Source organism: Pogona vitticeps, chromosome 1, assembly GCF_051106095.1.
Source record: "Pogona vitticeps strain Pit_001003342236 chromosome 1, PviZW2.1, whole genome shotgun sequence".
NCBI classification, from domain to species: Eukaryota; Metazoa; Chordata; class Lepidosauria; order Squamata; family Agamidae; genus Pogona; species Pogona vitticeps.
The window spans coordinates 332,207,540-332,227,735 of NC_135783.1; the positions used below are offsets into that span (position 1 = coordinate 332,207,540).

The following is a 20,196-nucleotide window of genomic DNA, read 5'->3' on the forward strand; positions in this document are numbered from 1 at the left end:
GCCACACAAGGTGGGACGATATGCACTGCAATTGCCTGATTTTGTTGTGATCACAAAAGCAAAAGTCTGTTTGCTATAATTTTGCCACACAACCCTAATTATCATTATGCTATTGCTCAGCGGCTGTTGGTATTGCAGTCTTCATAGTCCCAGATGAAGCTGCTTGCACAAACAGGCATCAGATATCTCTGTGCAAGAATGCATCACTCCTGATTCCACACTCACACATCTAGACCGTGATGGTTCTATCCCTTAAAAAAGAAAATCTTGGACGTACCTATTGAATTGATCCTATGTTCACAGTTCATGTATTGACTGCCTTATTAACTGCCCGTCTCGAAATCTGTGTTTCAGATGGAACTGCAAGATGATGGCATTACCTTAGGCTTAGAGAACAGCATCTCCAAAGACATCATTTCGATCATCAGCAATGTGTTCCAGGCCCCCTGGGGTGGTTCCCACACCTGCCAAAAAGACGAGAAAGCCGTTGAATGTAATTTGTGTCAGTCGAGTATCTTGTGCTACCAGTTGGCTTGTGAGCTGTTGGAGAGGCTGGCTCCCAAAGAAGAAATCAGGCTTGTGGTAAGCATCAGCTGTATTTGATGCTCTTTAATTTAGGAAAAAAATGGGGGCAAGGAAAGATATAATAAAGGCTGAGGTGGTTCTGAGGTGGCGCCCGCTGCTCTGGTAACAAACTGGCTGTGGACAGTTATGCATGGCATACAGAAAGTGGAGAGGAGGAAGACCTCCTCTCTCTCTCTCTGTCTCTCTCTCTCTCTCTCGTTATTAGAACTCTGGGTCATCCAGTAAAGCAAAATGGTAGGAGATTCAGAATGGGCAAAAAATGTGCCATTTTTACCACAATTAAACTATATTTACTACTGCAAGTTTTGGTGACTTTAAAAGTCATCCTTCCCTTGTCCACAACAATGACCAAACAGCGAAATCACAGTTCACAGAAGGCAGGACTATCAAAGGCCTCTACTGTCAGAGGCAATATATCATTGTTTGGTCATTGCTGTGGACATGAAGCATGACTTTTTTCAACTCCACTGGTTGAGGAATTCTGGGTATGATAAGGCAAAAAAAAAAAAGGTTTCTAGGTTCTGCTGAAAACACCAACAATAAGGCACTATTGCACTCATGTCTTGCTTCTGGGCTTTCCAGTCAGCATGTAGCTGACTATTGTGCAAACTAAATACGGTGGTGCCTCGCACAACAAACGCCCCGTAGAGCGATGAATTCGCTCTACGGGGATGTTTTTTCAATCGCTAATGCGATCGCAGAGCGACTGCCCCAATGGGCGAAAATCGCAGAGCGAAGGTCAGTAAGCGGTTCGCTTACCGACCTTCGCTTTGCGACCCGCCGATTAGCTGTTCCGCAGCTAGAAAATGGCCGCCGGAAGCCCCAAAATGGCCGCACGCAGCGTTTTTGCACCCTCGTTAAGCGAGGGGAGGGCGCGAAAATGGCTGCCGGCCATAGGGAAGCATCGCTGAACGGTGAGTATTCGGCCCAATTGGAACGCATTAAACCATGTTTAATGCGTTCCAATGGCTTTTCCTGCCCCGTTCAACGATGCTTTCACACAGCGATGGTTAATCCGGAACGGATTAACCTCGCTGTGCGAGGCACCACTGTACAGGAGTAAAGAGCCTTTTGCCTAACACAGCACAGCTCTTATGGAGCACAAAGTTATTACTCAACACAAAAAGCCCAGAATGTACCACCCAAACAACATTATCATTTATATTTACTGCAGACTTAAGAGCTCCTGCACAGAACATAAAAATTACTATGTACCTATTAATATACATTAGTTGCAAAATGTGTGAATTTTGCATGTGATGCCATGCCATATGCACCCATGGAAAATTCTGCCATGTGGTTTTTGAAGTAGCCCTTGGAAACTCTGCAATTCATGGCTAGTTTTTCAATACTTGAGGACAGTAGTGACTGGAAAGAGGAACAGAACGGGATATTGATCATTGATCATACATCTAGTACATCTTCAATGAGTTATAAACTTTGATACAAAGCTGGCAGTAGTAACCACAACCAGTGTTGTTGGGAGGCAGTATGGTGTAATGGTTAAAGTGTAGGACAAGCTGTAGTCTTTCTAAACCACAAAAATCACTGGTTGCCTGTGGTCAGTCACTCATTCTGGGGTGAGCCATTCATTCTCTGACTAAAGTACCTCACTGAGTGGTTGTGAGGATGAAGTGGGGAGGAAGAGAATCCTATTTGCGGCTTTGAGTGTCTTAGGGAAAAGCCAGATTTGTAAGTACCGTGTTTCCCCCAAAATAGGACAGGGTCGTATATTAATTTTTGCTCCAAAAATGCATTAGAGCTTATTTTCAAGGGATGTTTTAATTTTTTTCATGTACAACAATCTATATTTATGCAGATACAGTCATGTCATCTTCTTCTGGTGGCTGCACAATGGTGGAGGGCAGGGTTTCACTTAACTAGGGCTTATTTTGGGGGGTAGGGCTTATATTATGAGCATCCAGAAAAATCATACTAGGGCTTATTTTCAGGTTAGGTCTTATTTTAGGGGAAACAAGGTATAACTTGTAAATAAATGCCTTGGCCCAGCTGTGTCACCGTCCAAAGCCTACAGTCTATTGACCTGACCCAGATCCCCTCATAATATATGTTTGATCTAAGAACACGTATATGCAGATGTCAGGAAAATGCCTTGGCTCCTTATTGTCCATTTGTCTTTTACTCTAAAGGAACCAACAGACAATTTGGAAGACAGCCTTCTGTATTCCAGACCTGAGTTCATTATAGGAACTGAAGGGGAAGCAGAGAACAAATCAGCACCTAAGCATGGAGAAAACCCAGGAAATCACACAGAGACAACAGAAAATACAGGTGGAGGTGGAGGTGGAGGAGCAGGTTGTATGATACTCATTGTTGTATGATACTCATTGTTGATACTCTTCATGACCCCATGGACCAGAGCATGCCAGGCCCTCCTGTCTTCCACTGCCTCCCGGAGTTGGGTCAAATTCATGTTGGTCGCTTTGATGACACTGTCCAACCATCTCGTCCTCTGTTGTCCCCTTCTCCTCTTGCCTTCACACTTTCCCAACATCAGCGTCTTTTCCAGGGAGTTTTCTCTTCTCATGAAATGGCCAAAGTACTGGAGCCTCAGCTTCAGGATCTGTCCTTCCAGTGAGCACTCAGGGTTGATTTCCTGCAAAATGGATAGGTTTGTTCTCTTTGCAGTCCAGGGGACTCTCAAGAGTCTCCTCCAGCACCACAATTCAAAAGCATCAATTATTTGGTGGTCAGCCTTCTTTGTGGCCCAGCTCTCACTTCCATACATTGCTGTTGGAAAAACCATAGCTTTGACTATGCAGACCTTTGTTGGCAACTTGATGTCTCTGCTTTTTAAGATGCTGTCTAGGTTTGTCATCGCTTTCCTCCCAAGAAGCAGGCATCTTTTAATTTCATGGCTGCTGTCACCATCTGCAGTGATCATGGAGCCCAGGAAAGTAAAATCTGTCACTGCCTCCATATCTTCCCCTTCTATTTGCCAGGAGGTGATGGGACCAGTGGCCATGACCTTAGTTTATTTTTTTTTTATGTTGAGCTTCAGACTGTTTTTGCACTCTCCTCTTTCACCCTCATTAAGAGGTTCTTTGATTCCTCCTCACTTTCTGCCATCAGAGTGGTATCATCTGCACATCTGACGTTGTTGATATTTCTTCCAGCATTCTTAATTCTGGCTTGGGATTCATCCAGTCCTGCTGCATGAAACAATAACACAGACATAAGTTAAACTGAATACTACTGATTTGCTGCCTGAACTCTATACACCAAGAAGTTGCTAGAGTAGGAAAATGGTTGCAGCAAAGTCCTACAAGGACTTTGCTGAAGCACAGAGCACAGAGTGCTGTCCTCTGAAGATGCTGGCCACAGAGACTGGCAAAACGTCAGGAAGAACAACCTTCAGAACATGGCCAAAGAACCCAAAAAACCCACAACAACAATTAAATTTACATATATTCAATGGACTGATCAAAATCATCATCATCATCATCATCATCATCATCATCATCATCATCATCATCATCATCATCATCATCATCATCATCATCATCATTATTTCTCTAAATTTAAAAAGCTATCGTACTTCTCTGAGCATTCATCTCAACTGGCTGGTATTTCACCTTTTGCTGCCTCCTATTCTTTTCAGTCTTGCAAAGAAGGTCTGTGACTCTTTATTGTTGGTTGTACCAGTGGGTGTATCATGAATGTCAGATTCATCAAAGACACTATCTTCCTCCGCTTAAAAAGGAAAAAACAATCCACATTATTCTCATGCAAACAGAAACATAGCATACATGAAGCTGTTTGTTGTTCAGAAATTCTCAGCAGACATATGCACTGATTTTCAAATTTCCAGAAGGCCTATTATTATTATTATTATTATTATTATTATTATTATTATTATTATTATTATTATTATTATTATTATTATTATTATTATTATTATTATTATTATTATTATTATTATTATTATTATTATTATTATTGTTGTTGTTGTTGTTGTTGTTGTTGTTGTTGTTGTTGTTGTTGTTATTGTTATTGTTATTGTTATTGTTATTAATAATAATAATAATAATAATAATAATAATAATAATAATAATAATAATAATAATAATAATAATAATAATAACTAACAATAACAATAACAATAACAACAATAACAACAATAACAATAGCAATAGCAATAGCAATAGCAATAGCAATAATAATAATAATAATAATAATAATAATAATAATAATAATAATAATAATAATAATAATAATAATAATAATAATATATTGTCATTGTAAGTATATACACATACAACGAAATTCACAGACATCCAGAGACCAGACACATGCACACACATAAAATTTCCCAAACACTCCCCACCCACTAAAAGTCCCCCACTAAAAATACAAACTTCTACAATACAAACATCTACACCGCAGGCCAAGTAACACAGTCCAACTAATTATTCACTACTGGTGGTCTTTAAGCTCATTATTAATTGCAATTATAGCTCTGGGATAAAAACTATTGAGAAAACGTGTGGTCCGAGTCTTAATTGTTCTATATCTTCTGCCAGATGGTAACAGTTCAAAAAAGTTATAAGCAGGATGGGAAGAGTCTCTCAGGATGCTGTGTGATTTCCTTAGACAGCAGGATGTGAAGATGTCATCCAGGGTTGGTAGCTGGAGCCCGATGATATTCTGGGCAATTTTAATGGTTCTCTGTAGAACTTTTTTGTCCGCTACAGAGCTACTGTAATTATTACATGTTTTGCAGTTATACCCTTCTGTGCCTTTTGGGTTGGGTTAATAAGAGTATTTTACCACAGTAGGCGTCTTTACTTCTGTGATATCTTAAATTAAAACATCAGCCCATGCAGGTGGCCTGTGCTTAAGTCTGGAACATTTCATCTGACTCCCTGCTTTGTCTGAGGGTATGTCTAGTGGTAGATTGACATAGTAGTAAATGGTAGTTCATGAACAAATACTGAATTTCATTGTAATGGTCTATATATCTGATGTACATGACAAATTGATCTCCCATATGAGGTATTTGATTTTTGTCAGCTTTGTCACCTTCCATTGACGCATAATGAAGAAACTAATGCAAGGAAAGATGTAAACCTTCATGTGCCTGAATGGTTCCAAGTTTTGAAAAAATATTTTTCTAAGCCCTGAGTGTACATTTTTAAGTTATTGTTTTGATAATCACAGGGGCCACACAGCTGTCTGAATTCACCCAATTTTTAAAACAAAACAAAACAAAACTGGAAACCACGGCATGGGTGCATAGCACAGATATTCAACTTCTAGATGTCATGGAGTAGCATATGTCTCCTTAGAATTCAGATAACCACAACTGCCCCCCATCTACCCCCTTGTTTCTTAGACCTTCAAAACTAAAAAGGCCCCACTTATCCTCTGAGTTGTGTGAGGGGCAAAGCTGACTCATTCCACTCCCCTCATGTGTTTTAAGCCTACAGTTAATTTCAATTACCTGAGCTTTAAATTCACCAGAGGAAGAAAAAGAGCCTCCTTTTTTGTAATTTCTGAGAATTGGATTTAGAGTTTCAGGAGCGCGACATGGTTTGGGGTGGTGATGGGGGAGTCTCGACCCACCTCTACGGTACTGTATCAATCTAGTTAATGAAAACGCTTCTGATATTTTTTTTTAACTGTCACATTCTAGCTGCCATAAAAAATGACACTGAGAGAAAATTCTGCTACCAGCAGCTCCCGGTGACACTGAAACTCATCTATACAATATTGCAGGTAAAGTTTACCTTTTTTTAGAAAATGATTTTTATGTCCTTGACTATGTTGTTCAGCAGATCCTTTATAAGGTACTGCTTCTGAATTATGTTTTTAGGGACTGACCAAGCGTGGGGCGTATTTAGATCCCCTTTTTTGTTGCTTTTTCAGTGGAGCAATAAAAGGGAGGGAGAGGCAAAAAGAATAACATCTGTGAAACTTAAATTCCCTTCAGTTTCTCTCTTGCTATTTCTGTTACTTTCAGTATGTTTAAACAGTGTACTGTGAAGTGTTGTTAGCTGATTACTTCAGTTTGGAGTGAAAGATTAATTGCATGGTATGTTTGTTTCTTTGTAAATTTGGCACAGGAAATGGCACGATTTGAAGAGCCAGATATTCTGTTTAATATGCTGAACTGCTTGAAGATTCTCTGTCTTCACGGGGAATGCTTATACATTGCAAGAAAAGATCATCCTCAATTTTTAGCTCACATTCAGGATCATATGCTAATTGCCAGGTATGCATTTGCCCTGTCTCTTCTTTCTAAACTATCCTGATCCCTTCAGGTATGTTAGAAGATGCTGAAGAAAGATTTGTCTCAAGTCCATTTGGCTTTTGTACAAGGGATGAGAAGAGGCACGCCATTTTGTTCCTTACCTCAGCCAGCAAAATATATTGGGTTTAGTCCTGTTGAAGACTAATACAGTACATTGATTATGGAACAAATTTTTGGGGACTACAGTCAATTTCATCAAATGTATTAAGTATTTCTGAAGTATTAGTTGTTACTATGGTTGTTGTAGTTTTTTCAGGCTGTTTGGCCGTGTTCTGGAGATTTTTCTTCCTAACATTTCGCTAGTCTCTGTGGCTGGCATCTTCAAACGTTAGGAAGAAAAACCTTTAGAACATGGCCAAACAGCCTGAAAAAACTACAAAAACCATCAGATCCCAGCCATGAAAGCCTTCGAGAATGCAATTGTTGTTATTGTTTGCATATGAACACTACACAGTTACAGTGGTTTGATATCTCTTTTTGTCAGAATCTAGGATCATAGTATGGTGAGGGGCTTAGAATTTTCCTGTATACTTTCCTAGCTGAGAATTCTATATACCTTGCTAAACAGGGTAGGATGGAGCCATGACAGGTAAAATGTTATCAGACTGCTATAACAGTGTAATATACAGTGGTGCCTTGCTTTACAATTGCTCCGTTTGACGACGGAACCTCATTATGACAAACTTTTTGTGATCGCTTTTGCAATCGCTTTACAATGTTTGCTATGGCGGAATTTCGCTTTGCGATGATCAGTTCCCTGCTTCAGGAACCAATTCTTCGCAAAATGATTTTCGGACAGCTGATCAGCAGTTTCAAAATGGCCATCGGTTAAACAAAATCCCCCCCGCTGTTTTCTGGGACGGATTCCTTGCTGCACAGGCAGCGGAAATGGCCACCCTATGGAGGATCTTCGCTGGACGGTAAGTTTCCAGCCCATCGGAACACATTAAACGGGTTTCAGTGCATTTCTATGGGCTTTTAAATTTCGCTTTACAGCATTTTCGTTCTACAACGATTTCGCTGGACCGAATTAACGTCGTAATGCGAGGCACCACTGTATATTTACTTTGAGTTACTGTTATTTTGTTGCTGAGTTACAAGAATGGTCACCTTAAGATCAAAAGGAGCTACCCCAGCACAGTTGCCTTTTTCTGTGAGCTTCTGCATTAAGTTGCTGGCCCTTAAGAGTTACCATTTAAACTTCCCATAATAACAATAGGTCAGGATCATCAAAGGACCAGGCAGTCCATCCCTGAATACTGCTATTGCTACATTAGCCTTCTGGGGCTACTGTAGGAGTTGTTTTGCAGAGGGTGCCCTCAAGACCTGGACTTACAACCCGCCTGTTCCAAGGAAGACAGTATCATTTGATCCACGGAGCACAGTTCTGGAAAAACACTGTGCTCTTTAAGCCTGGAACCCTTGCCTGCAAACTAGAGAGGCATTGGTGATGGTGTAGGGCACCTAGTTTTATGGTTTCTTCTACTTCAGATTTGGAGAGGAAAGGAGAAGGTGCACAGTCCCTGGATGTCCCCAAAGAAGGGCAAGATAAACCATGTGTGAATAATCCTGGAAAGGCTCACCATAAGTCAAAATTAACTTGATGGCATGTATTATTATTAGAGAAGAGGCAGAATATCCTGAATTATCCAATTTTGTTACATTCCCAGTGAAGCAGAAGAGTGCAGCCTTTGACCTTCAGGTCTAATTTGGCTTGCAGTTGGCAGAATCTGGCCCACAGAGAGTCTAAATGAGGTTCCTCTCTTCTCACAAGGACCTTCCCAGAAACCCTCCCACCTGCTTATTCTGCCCATTGTGAAACCAGAGCGAGGAATCCCTGTGGTGAATCAATGTGGTAAACAATATGCCTCATTTGAAAAGCCATTTGTGAAATCTGATAAACCTGGTTCATGTAAATGGATTTAATTTGTTCTTTCCCTCCTTGTGCATCCCCTTTACCCACCTCTCAGTTTATGGAGAGTTGTGAAGTCTGAGTTCTCCCAGCTTTCTTCACTGGCAGTACCCCTTCTTCTTCATGCTCTGTCGCTTCCACATGGAGCTGATATTTTCTGGACAATCATCAATAGCAACTTCAATAGCAAAGACTGGAAGGTCAGATTTGAAGCAGGTATGGCAGTGTAGCATATTTGCTACATACATGTCTTTTAAGGGCTTCTATTGAGAGGGAATGGCTCCTAACAGAGAAGGGCATGAACTGGCAGTTCAGTGTGGTTCATTTCCTAGCCAAACAGCTGACCCACAGTTCAGCGCCCTTCCCCCTCCAGTAGACTTGGAAGCAGTGTATCCTGGAGGAGGTGGGGTGGGCTTTGCTGGTAGACAGTGGGGCACTTCTCTCAGACTGCTGATCATGGATGGAGGCAGCAAGAGGTTGGAGGATAGAGCAAAGTACCCAGGCTCCCTAAGATAGTGGCCTGCCGTTCATATGATTTACATGATTAGAAAATATTAAGCAAGTGCTGGAAAATTTGTCTTTCTTAAAACCCAGCTGTTTTCTTTGCTGTGTAAATTGGTTCCAGAAATTCAGGATTTTACCTTTTCAGTTCCAGGTTGCTGGCTGTGTCACTTATTTTTCTGATACAGTAGGGCCCTCTTATGGGATCAGTATCTGCTGATTCACTTATCCACAGTTCATAAATATTAACAGCATTAAAAGAAAAGATGAAGTTGCCAGAACAAGCTACTATATATGAACTGACATCAGGACAGCTATAAAATGGAAGTGCTTGGGAAAATGAGCATAGGCTTGTTATGGCATCAAAAATCTTACCTCAGCATAATATCCAGCAGTAAGCATATGCCAGCAGATAGGGGCACCACTGGTAGAATGGATTCTTCCACCTAACTTCAGCATCCTATGTGCCTTCCACATCTGCTTTGAATAGCTGAGGTACTTTCTAGTCCTAAGGATGGAGATGAACAAAATAAGATAGCAAAGAAGAGGTCTGTTGCCTCAATGGAAATCTACTCATATCAAACTTTAGTCCATTTTACCTTTCTTCAAAAGATGGGACAATAAAAATATAGATCTTCTTGAATTGGCTACTTCCATTACCTTTTACAAAGCAAGATAATGTGTCAGCGTCTTAATTTGAACATCTCCCCTTTCTTTTGGGATTTTGTCACCATCTGCAGTTGAGAAAGTAGCTGTGCTGTGCAGATTCCTGGACATTCATTCTGTGACCAAAAACCACTTGCTGAAATACTCCTTGGCACATGCCTTTTGCTGCTTTCTGACAGCCGTGGAGGATGTGAATCCAGCTGTTGCCACAAGAGCAGGGCTCTTATTGGATACCATAAAGAGGCCAGCTTTGCAGGTGTGTAAATGATTCAGAAGGAAATGTGGGTAGGTTCCTATAACTACTATGACAATGAGATGGCTTTCTTAGTGGATCTGGAGATGGTGAAGATGGGGTTTACTTTTCAGAACCCATGGTGCTAGTAAGAAAGATAATCCTCTTTATTAGTCAGTAATAAAAGTATGCATAAGTAAACTGATTGAAGGTCTAGAAATATTTTTGCTAAAATGAATGGTTTCAGTTTATGGGCTTTTCAAATTAGAAGAAAGTCAAATAAAGAGGGATATGACAGGGTGTGTATCGAGAGAGTAATATGGAGCATTTTTTATCCTTCATAATTTTAGAAGCTGGGGTCATTCAATAGATTTAAATAGTGAGATATTCACGGCAGGCAAAACTACTGCTTTTACTACACAGCACATCAAAGAATTCTGGAATTTGCTAGTGTGTGGTGATTGATTTAGTTTAAGCTTACTCAGACTCATGAAAGATATCAGCTATGAGCAGCTAATAATGAAGTCTGTATATGGTCTCTGGTATCAGAGACAGTGTATCTCTCAATATTAGCTGCTGAGGAAGATGAATAGGAAGATGTTGTCATAATCATGTCATCCTTGTAGGCTTCACAAAGTCTTCTGTTCAGTCTTTGTGAGAAGTTAATGAATACCTAGTAGGCATCCTTCAGTCTCGAGAGACTATGGCAATGTGCTCTGAATAGAGGTCCTGGAACAACCTCTAGTGTGGCTGAGAAGGCCAATTTGAGAGTGACAATTCCTTCGACACTGAAGACAAATACAATCTGTCCCCTGTCCAACTCCCTGATTTTGCTGGTTTCGGGACTGCCTCTTTGCCTCAGCCTGCTGGACACGGGTCTCTTCAAGTTGGGAGAGGCCATGCTGCACCACCTGCCTCCAGGCTGAACGCTCAGATGTCAAGGTTTCCTATCCGTTGAGGTCCATTCCTAAGGCCTTCAGGTCTCGCTTGCAGATATCCTTGTATCACAGCTGTGGTCTCCCTCTGCCTGCACTAATTCTCCATACAGGAGATCTTTTGGAATCCGGCCGTCAGCCTAGATATATATTAAGTCCATTCCAACATCATCTTCTTTACGTTGTCATGTTGTTTACTTTGACTTCCCACTTTACTTTTCTATGAGCTTCACTTTTTGTTCTCTTCAATCCTAGGGTTTATGCCTTTGCCTTGATTTCCAGTTTGATACAGTTGTCAAGGACAGACCTACAATCCTTAGCAAGCTCTTGCTGCTTCATTTTCTCAAGCAAGACATTCCAGCTTTGAGCTGGGAATTCTTTGTGAATCGATTTGAGACTCTGTCTCTTGAAGCACAGCTTCACCTGGACTGCAACAAGGAATTTCCTTTCCCAACTAGTAAGCATTGTTCTGTAGCACGTTGTGTTTTCACATGTGGATATTGCTTATGTTAAATGTTCCAAACCAGGGTTAGAGCCTGACAGAATCCAGAGGATCCACACAAGTGGATGGGGGGGACACATTGCCCATACACTGCATGTTATGAACACGTGTTTGAAATCAAAGTACAAAACTCTATGTTTGAGAGGAGAACATTTGTGCTTCGTTGGAGGGGAGTAACTCCAGTCATTGCCATTCAACTAGCTGGTGGTGTCAGTATGTTAGCTTAATTCTTGTTGGAGCTACATAGATAAGATTACATTGATTGCCTCAAAGAACATACTCCAGAAATAAGGAACGTCTCATCTTTCATATATTATTGGACACAACTCCAATCTACATTGCCAGTGGTTAAGAATGATGGGGTAATATCCAGGGGACCAGATGTTTGCCACTCCTTATACTATTAAAACACACACACAAAATAAAAATCAGTTGAATGGAGAAGCTGGTCAGTTTCAGTTGTAAATTCCATGACCTAATAAGCTATGATTTCAATTAGCCCAGGCTGAGGAAATAAACCATGAACTAAATCCAATACCACCCACCTGAACCCATTGAAATCATTGAGACTTGTTAGTCAACACTAAATTAAGTCCCATTGGCTTCAGTGGCTCTGTTCTCATTAGACTAAAACTGGATTTAGCCCCCTAGAGTCGGACACGACTGGACAAAAATTGTCAAGGGGAACCTTTACCTTTACCTATCCACATGAACCTTCGTGATCTCCTCCATATCACCCTCTAACTTCAGTTTAGCTCTCTTAGCATCTTAAACCAAGAGCTTGAAATATTGGTTAAATAAAGGAATTCAATGCTCTTTAAGAAAAACACTATTGTTTGTTTTTAAACAGACTATCATGTAGCTAATACCCTGTTTCTCTGAAAATAAGACCTAACCTGAAAATAAGCCCTAGTATAATTTTTCAAGATGCTCGTAATATAAGCCCTACCCCCAAAATAAGCCCCAGTTAAGTGAAACCCTGCCCTCCACCATTGTGCAGCATTGTGTAACAACCAGAAGATGACATGACTATATTTGAATAAATGTAGATTGTTGTACATGAAAAAAAAATAAAACATCCCCTGAAAATAAGCCCTAATGTGTTTTTAGAACAAAAATTAGTGTAAGACCCTGTCTTATTTTCAGGGAAACACGGTACGTTACTTTTTACTTCCAAAAATCCCCCCATAAAAATTTTAAAAAATTCTCCATTCTGGCACCTCTCCCAAAGCAGCATGTTAGGCTGCATGAGAAAATGTTGTTAGTCACAAAACTATTTTTTTTTCCGTATTCACAAAATGTTGTGAATCATGCCATTCTGCAAAAACACTGTTGCAGTACCTCTGTTACTCCCTGGGAAGGAGCTACCTCTGGCACCCTGGGTGATCTGTCTCTCCTTGCCCTGCTGCCCCAGGATAGCCTGGGAGAGACCTTGGCTTCTGAGCCCCTGGCTGCTAGAGGAGAAAGATGACAGCTGCCCATGAAGAAACCAACTGATGAGAGGCACTGCAGAGGGAGGAGAAGGCTACAGGGGCCGGAATAAAGGAGGAGAAATAGGTGGACTTGAGGGCTTCCTCAAGAAGATCAGAGGGAGATGTGGTGACCTTGGAAGAAACCTGGTGGGGAAGGCCATTGACTGAGGCTCAGAACCCCCATTTCTGATCCTTGGGAGAGGTGGAAAGCAAGTGGGAGGAGAAACCCCAAGCAGAGGTTCCTGAGTCCTTCCAGTTGGGCAAAGGAAGGGGCCACAGATAAGCGGCCCCTGTAGCAGAAGTGCTGGAGCCCTTTGTGCCACCTTCATGACCTTGGTGTTGTGCCAACCAATAGGAGCAGAAGCATCTACTCTAATTCAGTTGTGGTGCTGGCAGCGAAGGTGCAAGAGGAGCTCCTACAGGAACAAAGGAATGGACCCCAGTGCCATCTGCCCACCTCTACTGATCATCAGTGAAAGGACTCAGACTAGGGCTAGGATTCATCTTCCCTTCCTGTTTTACTAGTTGTGCTCTCTGGGACTTTCAGGGCTCTCAAGGCCACTTGTGCCATTAACAGGGGCCCCTTTTGAATTCCCTGGAGAATTAGTGCAGGAAACCTAATTCCCGAGAAGTTCGTGGAGGGAGTTAAAGCATCCATTTCTGTTCCTTTGTGTTCGTCTGGGGAAATAAAGGCTGCTGCTGATTATCCTTACAACTGGGAGCCTATGAAGTTATTACTGGGAGACTCTGGAGCCACTGGCATCGCCCCCAAAAAGCAACACATCACAAATAGCTTTGTAATTTTTACTCTGTTCATTCCAAGCACTGTAAAAAGTATAGTTTGTCAAGTAGCCTAAAACAGGAAATTATGGGCTTAAGGACTGACTTCAAACCTGGATAAAAAACCAGGATCTCATGGGGAACTGATGTAAGAAAACTGAGTAGATCTGATGCACAAGACAAGAGGGATGGGGAGAGAACATCTGTGGCTTATTCCTAGATCGAGGATGATGAAATCAGGTTCACAGCTTCTGAATACGCGGGTCTCCCTCGCTGGGTATCTTTACGAAGCAATTAAAGACATGGATGTTTCGGCAGGCCTTTCCATCATACACCTCTTGACCCCTCTCTTTTCTTTCTTATTGTTTTGTCTAATGTAGTGGTTTTATCATTTAGAATTGTTTACTTGCATTGTTTTGTATTATTTTATGGCTGTTAGCCGCCTAGAGTGGTCCTCTCGGACCAGATAGGCGGGGTATAAATCAAATAAATAATAATAATAAATAATAATAGGGCTGCTCTAGCAGCTTAAATTGTTTGTCATGCTGATGGATGACGCACGCTCATTATTGTTATTGTTAATGTTTATCTGTTGAAACAATATAATAGATCATTTGAAAAAAGATTGTGTAATTAAATGTGCATGAGAGGATCTGGTTGTAAAAGTATCACAATGTGTTGCATAAGTAGGTGTGGCTTTCACTTGCTTGTGACATACACACAGTCTGAAACACAGCCATACGATAAAAACTGATCTGATGGTTGTTGTAGGTTTTTCGGGCTGTTTGCCCATGTTCCAAAGGTTTTTCTTCCTCATGTTTCACCAATCTCTGTGGCTGGCATCTTCAGAGGACAGGAATTAGAACTCTGCCTGTGTAAGAGTTGTAACTCCTGTCCTCTGAAGATGCTGGCCACAGAGACTGGCGAAATGTTAGGAAGAAAAACCTTCGGAACACGGGCAAACAGCCCGAAAAACCTACAACAACCATCAGATTCTGGCTGGGAAAGCCTTCGAGAAAAACTGATGTCTTTAATCTTGTTTAAAAAGCAATCACAGCTGTCCGGACAAACGTTGCCAACTTAAGCGATACGGCAATGTGGAAGATCAAGAGGGCCCGCTTTGCTCGGAACCGGCAGAAGAGTGTGCGCTCATTGAGGGACAGCGTCAAAGGCCCAGTGGAATCCAAGAGGGCACTTTCTCTCCCAGAAACCCTGACCACCAAAATCCGTTGAGTATTTATTTTCATTTTTCCTTCCTTTTGACTTTGCTGCAACATTCCTTCCAGGTTGAGAATCTGACAAACAACAGCAAAAGAGGAATTAAAGTTCTAAATGCTTGTTCTGTTTACAGATCAACCCTCTACAGTATGTTCCCAAAAGATTTCTGAAAACCTGTGGGACAGTGAACTAAATACATATGTTGTAGCATATATTTTGGTTTATTGTTGATATTTTAAAAGTAGGACCTGGGGAAAAAAAGCTTGTATTGTGGAGCAACTCTTGTTGATGGGTGGCTGGCTCAAATGTTGGTCCTCTTTCAGGAGACTCCATTCCATTTTCTTTGCCCACCCTAGTAAGCCAATGCTCAGATTCTGTGAATACCGGCATGCCTTCTGGAAAGTAACTACTAACTCCTGGAAAGTTAGTAATTTTTCTAGTAGCTTCTGGAAAGCATGGAATTCTTCCAAGCCCCCTATAGATTCCTCTAGAGCAGAGGTCTCCAAACTACGACCACAGGCCACATCCAGCCCTCCTTGCTTTTTTATCCGGCCTTGCGTGCATGCGCATGCAGGTGGAAGTGCATGTGTGCGCGCGTGCGTACGAGCACACACATTTCTTCCTTCGGCCCTCGAAAATCTGGAACATATATGTTGTGGCCTTCACTCTGAAAAGTTTGAAGACCCATGCTCTAGAGTAGTGGTTTCCAACTAGCACATCTAGTGGTGAAGGCTTCTGGGAGTTTTAGTCCAAGAACATTTGGGGACCCATCGTTGGGAACCACTGCTCTAGAGTGACAATGCTGGTGTTTTGGCTGCATTAGTAGAATTTGCAGATCTGAGATTGCTGTTTTTGTTCTCTTTCATGATTACCAAGGAAGTTCATATAGTAAATAAATACTTGACTGAACCACATAAAATGGTTATAATTAAGAGAATAGTGTTCCCTGGTTCAGTTGCTTCTCTCAGCAGTATTTCTAAGAAGGCAATCTCCCTTCTTCTCTGAAGCCTTCTATGCCCCCTCAAATCCTGCTTGGGAAGCATCCCAGAATCAGTTTTGAGGCAATGCTAAGGGCTGCAGGGGGAAGGGAAGACAGTTCTGTCCATTTACACCAGTGCAACACTGGATGTAGGCCATGTATAGAACTGTTTAGTGTTCTTTGGCTTCAGAATAAATTAAACGAATATGTTAATAACAATAATCCAGCATTGCATGTGCTGGTGGATACTGCCTTTGAAAAACAGGGGTGCCGTAGGACTTCCAGTTGACAGTTACAAACAGGAGTAAACTGTTGTTACTTTCTTGTCCTATTTATAAGCTTCTGCAGGAGCATTTTGCTGATCAGTCCTGGACTAGGTCTGGTTCCATGACTTGGCTCACAAACTGACTTACAAGTGGTAGTAGGATTTTATCCATATCTTCAGTATCTGCCACCTGCAGATTTTTTTTCATCATGTGGGGAAATCCACACTTATTTTCCGTATGCATTTTCTGTAATATGCAGATGTATGTCTGTGTTTCCCTGATGTAAGCATCTTGACACAATGCATTTGTCCATTTTTTAAAAAATTATACACCTTTTAGCCCTGCACATTTTAAAAATGCATGCATAGTTTAGTTCATTTGAAATGTACCACAGACCTTTCTAAGGCACTGATCTAGGAAAGGTTCAACAAATCTGAAAAACACCAAGATAGAAAAGGTTAACTGGCATTAGCCCTCTAGGGATTTGAATGTGTCTTCTATCAACAAGGATTTCCAGGTGAAAAACTGCATAATATGTAAGATCGTCCAGTCTTTATCATGTCAGAAGTTACTCATGGACATTACTGATCTTACATATTATGGAATTTTTCACCTGGACCTCTTCACTGACGGAAGAATTGAATATTTGAATTGTGATATTGTTACATTGATATGTTACACACATATATATAGCGGACTGGCGATATTGATTGACACTGTATAGTGTGCATATATATGGTTTATGTGCATTGCATGTTGAGAGTTAAAAATATATAGCTCTGTTAGCTTTTTCACTTGCTATTAGAGTTTGGCATATACAGTATATGTTACTATAGGCTGTATTATTGATTGTACAGAGTTTCTTTTTTTAGTTGCATTAGTTCAGTTCCATACTCCCCCTCTTTCTTTGGGGGGGGGTTGCTCTAGGGATTCAAGCATGCATTTTTTCCACATCTTTTCCTAGAGAGTTTCCAAGGATAGAAAGTGGCACTTCCTGCATTCAAAGCATAAACTGCAGCTAAGCTCCAACTACTAAGAATATCATAGGCTGTCTTCACTGCAATACTAATGAGACTCTTCCTTCCTTCCTTCCTTCCTTCCTTCCTTCCTTCCTTCCTTCCTTCCTTCCTTCCTTCTAGCAGCAAGGCTGACGAGACATGAACAGTCAGCTCCAGCTCTGGGTGGGACACCAGAACAAACACAAGGTAAATGCTACCTTGGCATACAGGTAGAGAGCTGACTTCAGTTCTGAGGGGGATGCGTCAGCTAATATTCAGATAGCCAAGTATGAGAAGAAGATTTGGCTTGGTCTCCCCAAACATGAATATGTAGCATGGAGATTACCTGCAAATTTAGTGATGTAAGATAACTGGGAGATTCCCCCAGTTAAGAAGGTGAGACTTACTGGCAGGATGGGACCCAGATAGTGGTGTATGGCTGCAGACCAAGAGGTTGGAAGTTCGATTCCCCACTCTGCCTCCTTGACAAGGGCGGGACTCAATTATCCATAGTTCCTCTTTCAGCTGTGAAGTTCCAGGACTAGTGCCAGTGATGGGGCAGAATCTGATTGATTGGTTGGTTTAAAATACTTTTATCCCACCTTTCTCCTTAAAAAGGGCCCAAGGTGGCTTACATCATTAAAAGACAGTATTTAAAGCTAACAGTGAGTATATAAATACTAAAAAGGACCAGACAAATACCATACTTCAAAACATAAGCAATACCAAAACACATTCCAAGCTGTAAGGTACAAGTGATTTAGATATGTTTATATCATTTCTCATTAGTGACAGACAAACAGCTCCTAGACTAACACATTATGGAAATAATTTTGCAGTGAGGGTGGTGATTATGTTGCTTTAACACATTCAGCAGCACATCGTAGACTGACTTTTTCTTGGCTTTCTCCTTATCCTTCTCTGTTTTGATTTCCCAAACGTGTTGGGATGTGATATTGGCGGCACCAGGGCAGGGCAATATAAGGATTCTTTGCCATCCAGGGTGAATTTCCCTTGGTTTCACATCTCCACTTCACAGAGGACACTATTGCCCACCACTTCCACAGAGGGCACAAGGGTATTGAACCAGAGAGAGAGAGAGAGAGAGAGAGAGAGAGAGAGAGAGAGAGAGTCTTGTGATAAGGTGCTAGGATCCAACCAAACATGGACCCTATGTGCTGAATTTGTCCATCCCTGGTTTAGAGCACTGGTTTAGGAGATCTTGGTTGTCACTCAACTCTGAGTCATGAAACTCACTTGGGCTAATCCTTTCCTTTTATCCTGACTCTCCTCACAAAGTTGTTGCAAGGATAAAATGGCAGGGAGGAGGAGACGGTGCTGAGCTCACTGGAAGAAAAGTAGTATATGAGTATAAACAGAAAATCAATAAATAATCTCTAGCACCAAAATTGCCATTCTTCACTGCTGCTGCAAGAGGAATGCAGTTTAGAGACCACTAGGAAAGGTTACAAATAGCCTGCCAAATTTCTGAAGAACTCACACACAGAGAACAGACTTCAACAGAGATGTGAGGATAAGCAACTTTTCCATGCTATCATTCTTACTATTAGGCAATTGATTTTGGATCAAAGACCTGTCAGAACGATCACTGTGTATATCAGATCAGTCCTTAGCAGTAACTAAAATTCATGGTCCTGCTACTCTTTTGAGATAATCAGAAAAAACCCCTGAAGGCTTCTTTTTAATTATGTAGCAAATAGTTTAATTAATGTTTACCCTTAACATAGTAGCGTTATAATCGTTGCTGACATTCAGGCTTTCATCCTGCCCTTGTCAGCTCTAATCCCTTTTCTTGAAAGTAAGAGGCAGATTTGGTTTTACTGGAGAAAAAAAAGTGTATTTCCGACAAAGAGGGGACTCTGGACTGTTACAAAGCATTGTGTATAATGTCTTGGATGCTAAGTCATAATCTAAGATATGATTAATTTATGGAAGTTAATCAAAGGAAAGGCTCCTTCTCCTCCTTCCCCCTGCAGCCATCTGAAGCTTCTGAAAAGTCAGTCTAAAGGGTTGGGAGAGGAGAGAGTCTTGAATTAGGTGGTATGTGCTGGGAGGGAGGGAGGGAGCGAGATTGGTCCAAATTGAGTTAGATCCCAGGATCCATTACCTTAAAGATGTTTATGCAAGGTAAGTTTTCAGTTTCTTTCTTAGCAGCTCCTCTATGCCTCAGCATTTTTCAAGAGCCCCCATCCCATCTTTCTAGAAACTTTTTTTTATGAAGGAAATGGTTATTATCAAGAACAGAGGAAAATAAAGGGAAACATTCTTTCTGAAAAGATAATCAAATGATTTTAGGAACTAAGCCAATGTGTTCATTTTGATCAAGAATATCGCATTGGCTGGAATCCTACCTGGGTTTGTATAAGGTTTTCTTAACTTGCTGCAGCTCATTCACAAAATATTGGACACTTCTCAGTTGCATGCCTGGTCACATGCCCAGTTATACAAATGAGATGCAGCCGGGTATTAGATTAGGCACTGTTAGCCACAACAAGTTGCACCACTTTACACAAACATTAGTTGAATTCCAGGTTTTAACATAATTCCCGTAAAAAATGACAAATATCAGCACACTAAAGTACATCATTCAAGGCAAGATCGAAGGTGAATGTGGAAGAGATAGAGGACAGATTTCTTAGATGAGGAACATCAGAAAGTGCTTAGGCCTTAATAGAGAAAAACTAAGCCACATAGTGAGAGATAGGTGGAGATATGCCATGCTAGTAGCTAACCTTAACAGCACCCCTGTGTGTGTATGGTAATCTCTATATAACACTATTGGGATATAGAGCCTAACAGAACTGTAAGCAGTGAGATGAACTGGAAGCTGCTGAGAGGACAGTAACAAAGATGGG

At 41.2% G+C, this 20,196-nt stretch overlaps 1 protein-coding gene across 11 annotated transcripts in view; it reads left to right on the forward strand.

Moving 5' to 3' along the window:
• UNC79 (unc-79 subunit of NALCN channel complex) overlaps window positions 1-20,196 on the forward strand; it is a 172,596-nt gene that overhangs the window by 56,587 nt on the left and 95,813 nt on the right. For 8 of the 11 annotated variants that reach the window (XM_072986600.2, XM_072986602.2, XM_072986604.2 and 5 more), the window contains 9 exons: window positions 355-582; window positions 2,736-2,877; window positions 6,242-6,324; window positions 6,672-6,820; window positions 8,830-8,987; window positions 10,013-10,194; window positions 11,361-11,562; window positions 14,908-15,087; window positions 17,462-17,527. In XM_072986600.2, the coding sequence (XP_072842701.2) occupies window positions 355-582; window positions 2,736-2,877; window positions 6,242-6,324; window positions 6,672-6,820; window positions 8,830-8,987; window positions 10,013-10,194; window positions 11,361-11,562; window positions 14,908-15,087; window positions 17,462-17,527 (1,390 nt within the window). The remainder of the gene's footprint in view (window positions 1-354; window positions 583-2,735; window positions 2,878-6,241; window positions 6,325-6,671; window positions 6,821-8,829; window positions 8,988-10,012; window positions 10,195-11,360; window positions 11,563-14,907; window positions 15,088-17,461; window positions 17,528-20,196) is intronic. The other 3 variants (XM_072986601.2, XM_078383741.1, XM_078383743.1) reach the window with 1 other exon arrangement.